Source organism: Helobdella robusta, assembly GCF_000326865.2.
Source record: "Helobdella robusta unplaced genomic scaffold HELROscaffold_2, whole genome shotgun sequence".
In the NCBI taxonomy this organism is placed as follows: domain Eukaryota; kingdom Metazoa; phylum Annelida; class Clitellata; order Rhynchobdellida; family Glossiphoniidae; genus Helobdella; species Helobdella robusta.
The window spans coordinates 8,514,396-8,519,766 of NW_008704083.1; the positions used below are offsets into that span (position 1 = coordinate 8,514,396).

The window sequence follows — 5,371 nt, forward strand, 5'->3', positions numbered from 1 at the left end:
GCATGCCTGATGCAAACAGTTACAAATTCACCGTCCTCATTCTTAACGACTCACACGTGACATCATAATCTCACTCGCTGTCACTATTAGTCGTCATCAACAAACTCCTTTTTTTAGTCATCATCAAATTGATCATCATCATCAGCGTCATCAACATCATTGCCATCACTTTTCATCCTTGGACGCTTGTCTCATGTTGATATTTGACCTTGACCTCCTCAACATCGTGGCCAACTTGACGGTCAACGTATCTTTTCCACCACCTCCGCCATTCGAGCCCTGGTCATCTCGGTCTTTCTTCTTCCTTTTCTTCTGAGGTTTTCGGTCGTCATCAGTGGCGTGTCCGTTGTTGTCCGAGTCCTCGCTGCCAGAACTGGGCAGTGGTGTGGCGCGCATGATCAGCTCGTTCACCATGCTGATGTCTGCTTCCAGGTCATCCCTGTTGCTCAGAATGCAGGGGTCCTTGCCAATCTTGTTCAGTCTGTTGGCGAGTAAAGTGAGATTTTTTGTGTTAGTGTGCGTGCGTGTGTGTGTTTTGAATATTTTCAATTTTGTTTCAAAATGTTTTTGCAATTATTCTTAAGTTTTTAAAAATGTCTTTTTTTGGCAGTTACAGTTACAATAAAATATTTGAATTTAGCGCTTGCTCTGCCAAGCGGCAGTTTTGTTGAATATTTTAAGACAAAAGCTTGCCTTATAGATCATTTCAAAGTATTGGTTATATGATGTTTTAGATGAAAACTGTCAAAAAGAAGATGGAACCTTTCAGCAGCGACACTCTCCATAGTCCTCCTCATAAGCGGGTACCTCTCGAGCACGTTGTCGAAATGTTCAACCGACAGTGAGAACAAGTTGCAGTAGGCTTCTGCCCTCACGCTCGCTGTCCTCTTCGTCTTCGCCAGCAAACAAATTTCTGGTCGTGTGAAAGATGCGCAGTAACAATAACGACAATAGAATTGTCAGATCACGTGTCAACAGGAAAAAAGAGTTTGAAGATTGTGTTAAAAATTGTTACAGAACTTGCAAAATTTAAATCGTCATCAAATTTTTGCTTCAACTTACTAATACTTATTTTATAACACCCTCATCACCACCCTCACTCTCCCCATCCCCCCACCTCCGAAGTATGAGCCATCCGAGAGGGAGGTGGCAACTTCTCCGTTCTGCGTGATGATGTCGACGATGCCTTCCTGGATGAAGTAGACTTTCGTGCCGACGCTGCCCTCCCTGATGATGTAGTCCCCCGGCTGGAACATCTCGTGCCGCAAGTTCGTCACGATGTCGGACACGAAGTTTGGATCGGCGTGGGTAAAGAAGGGGACTGATGCCACCAGGGCTCGACAGTTGAAGTTTATTATTTCCTAGGAAAATGGTGAAGAAGATGATGATGGAAACGATGAAGAAGATGATGGTGAAGAAGATGGTGAGGGAAATGACGGCGACGATGATGGAAAAATGATGACGACAAACACCGTTAAAATATTTAGAAAATTAAAATTTGAGCTTCGAGCAAACATTCTAAAAGTCAAGCGACGAGTGAAACATCCTTCATGTGCTGATGTTCAATGTTTTTTGATAAACAAACACGAACGAACTTGAACGAACAAGAAGTGAACAAACTAACACAAACAGCAAACATATAAATGGAAGGGCAAACAGGCAAACACGACGTACACATCCATTTTGATGTTGGATGCACTTTGTAAATTGAAAATAAATTTTGTTAGAAGCCTTAGAATTTAGTCGCGAATGAAGTTTAAAAAATTTTGAAAGCACAAACTTAAACATAAAAAGGAAGGTAAGCAAGTAAGCATGCCCGCAGTGAACAGCAAACATTCACCTAATGCACATTTTAAACGAATGCACGAATAATGCACAAGTACACATACATTCATATACTTAGAGCATACACACACACCACATACACACACACTCCACACACACACTGTTTCTCCCACACATACACACAGACTACTGAATTTGTGTGTTACAATATCGTGACGTATCTGTATTAATCTAATGAATAAAAAGAAATAAATTGATGAATGTATTGCGCACAAACACACATACAAATGGGCGGACACACAAACACACACACGAACACGACCATTCACATATTTGTTGTTTTTCTAGGAAGTGCATAGATATTTGGAAGAATTGTGTCAATTTATATGATCATATGCATGAATGTGTGATTGTGTGATTGTGTGTGTGTGTGTGTTGGAGAGAGAGAGAGAGAGTCTGTGGTCTGTGTGTGTGTGTGTGCGCTTGCAAATGTACGTGTGAGTGTTTTGATATTTCTCAAAGGAAATCTGGATCTAATCTGCGAGATTTTTCATCTCGTTAAAAATTAAATTATTTTTTCATTATAAACCCTGATGGAAGCCATCTCAATATTTTAGCCTTTTCAAGTAGACACAAATTCCAATTACCAAATAAAAACCATTATGAAATATTGAAAAACCGTTATAAAATAAAAAATGAAGAACCGATAAAATGAAAATTGAAAATAAAAGATTGAAAAGTGCGATAGAAAGTGAAGATTGGAATGAAAAGAAGAAGGCAGACTAGGGCGGGCCGTAACACATTTCTGCATGAATTAGCATAACACGAAAGAAATGTTTAACGTGGACTCATGAAGCTCGCCTGAAAGCAACAAAATCAATAGCTGCACAGACTTCCACACAAAAACATGAAGAAAGAAACATAAAAAGCCAACAAGAGAAGAAAACACCAAAAACACTAAAAACAAAACTGATAAAAACAAAAAATTAACAAATTCATATCAAAAAACAAAAAAAAACAAAGAAATTAAAAGCCAAACATAAAACAAATAAACGTAACGAAGCAAAAAATGGCAAAGGAAGAGAGGAACTTGCATGCAGAACAGAAGAAATACAAGGTGCATACGCAGGCAGGCAGAGCAGAAAATACAAAACGCATGACGGCATGTCATGACGTCGGAATAGTACGGAAATGTTTGCGGACGTTGAAGACACAATTACATTGAATCAATGGAGTGCGCTTGCATATGACAAGGGCGTTTACACTGCCTCTCTCTGCATGCTTCTGTTTGCCAGCTCGCCCGCTCGCTTTTGTCTACTTTGTGTAATATAAAAAGATATGAAAATCATAATTAATTTTCGTAGGAGCTCGTGTTTGTTTAAACTTGTATGTAACCAATCAATTAACCAATCGATGCACCAACCACACGTAAAAATGAAACCAACCAAATAAATAATTTTTTCAATTCTATCAACTAACCCACAAAGAGCCAACCAAATCATACTTACAAGTGACTAACCAGTAAACCATTCAACTAAGCAACCAGTATCTCAATTTGTTCAAACATCCAACCAGCCAGCCAACCAAACAATCATACAACCAACCAACCTCTCTTAAGCACTCGTTGACTTCAGCTAGAATGCTCTGTTCATCGAACATCTTGCCCTGGTACCTGTGTTCGTAGTAATCTGTGATTCTCTGACGCAACTTGCGGGGTAGCTTTCGGTAGATCATGTACTCTTCAACTTGTTTGAACTTCGTAGTGATGGCGAGAAGATGACGATGATTATAATAAAAATGATGATGATGATTTTGTAACAATGATGAGGCGAAAGATAAATGTTATAAAAATGATGAAGAAATAATAGAGACAGCTGGTAAATCAAACGAAGCTGGTAAAGATGTTGATGAAAATGATAATAATTTTAAAAATGAGTTCGTCACAGCTGTTATGCGATAAGACATTATCATCAATCACGCCATGCCACTTTGCCATCATATCTTCATTCATCGTCATCGTCACCATCATATCTTCATCCAGCATCATCGTCAATGTCACCATCACATCCCCACACTCACCTTCTCTCTGTAGAGTCTTCTCGACGTGTCAAACGACTGAATGAGCGTGGTTGAGTGACCGACGAACAGTGCGTAACAAGTGGCTCCCGTCAACATGCTGACGGTGGTTAGCCACACGTCTGTGGTCGATTGTGGCGGGTACCTGCCGTAGCCGATGCAGAGCATGTGGGAGAGGGCTTTGAAGAGGGCCCACGTGTACTGCTCGGTCCAGTGCGCGCTCTGGCAAACATGGTCCCATTAAAAATTTATTTGTTAAAAAGACTTTTTTGTAAAAAAAAAACTAATTGTGACAATGTATATGAAAATTTTGAGAAGTGAAAATGAAAGATGATGATAAAAATGTTCTTGACATGTATTTGATTAAATGATGATGCGGAACGATGATGGAAACGACGGTGTAGTGATGCGTATAATGATGACATTTCTACTCACAATGTATAAGCGCTGATGAGAATGAAAATGACGGTAATGATGAATTGAAAACATAGTAGAGTAAAAATGAGCGGGTTGATTGTATGGACAATTTCCTAAAAAGGTAATTGAAACGAAAAGCTTATAACATTGTTCAACAAACTAGCTCTCAGAGACAACAGCAATGCCATCATAGACTAAGAAAACCCTTTAAATAAAAACATTCCAGCAATTTGATAACCTTTCAGATCAGAAGATTGCCGGGTCTTTTAAACTCAGTTATCAAACAATATATCCAATTGAAATGTACCTCATTCAACACATAATGCAATAAATCAATCAGCCAACCAATTAAAATCACCAAACCATTCAATTGAATCAGCAATCAGCCAATGAGAAACATGCATCCATCTGACCGGAGAGCCATCAAATAGATATAAATGTAGGAAATACAATAAGGGAGGGTAAGGACGGAGACAACATAAACCGCAAATAGAATTCAAAAAGCACATCTCCATAAACTCGCTCTTATTTTTAACGTTCTTTCTTTTCAATAGTAATAATAATGTAAAGAATAAATACATATTTAGGCATCAATTGCATCAATATTCGTGTGTATGTTTGTTTCGTTCTATGTGTGCGTGTTCATATTTCTTAGAAAGTGTGTTTTTGTCTTATGGGTTCATTTGTGGTGACATTGCTATGTACGTTTGTAAGAGAGTGTGTTTGTGTGTGTATGTATGTTTGTGTGTGTATGTTTGTATTTGTGTGTGTGTGTCTGTATTGCATGTGAAGAATAACAATGAATTAAGCTCTCGTGCAAATGTCTCGTACATTTGTGAACATTCAAAATCATTGTATGTGTTTTGGTTTGCATATTTGTATGTATGAAACATTTGTATGTAGTAGGCTAAACATATTTTGTATATGCTCACAAATAAAAATGCTTCTTTAAAGAAACTTGTTTGTATGTAGTACAAATGCTTCTATGTATATATAAATTACACATGTGCAAATCTACATATTTGTATTTAAAGGAATATATTGTATATAGCGGTATATATATGTCTTAGTTTATACATACGTAGAGGTAAAA

At 38.0% G+C, this 5,371-nt stretch overlaps 1 protein-coding gene across 1 annotated transcript; it reads right to left on the minus strand.

Moving 5' to 3' along the window:
* Nucleotides 1-432: 432 nt before the first annotated feature.
* HELRODRAFT_122380 (hypothetical protein) lies at nucleotides 433-4,086 on the minus strand (the record flags this gene model as incomplete). Its single annotated transcript, XM_009017703.1, has 5 exons — nucleotides 433-481; nucleotides 763-913; nucleotides 1,118-1,361; nucleotides 3,394-3,540; nucleotides 3,865-4,086. Coding segments are annotated over 5 exons (813 nt in total), but the record flags the coding sequence as incomplete, so codon positions are not given.
* Between the last annotated feature and the right edge of the window lie 1,285 nt (nucleotides 4,087-5,371).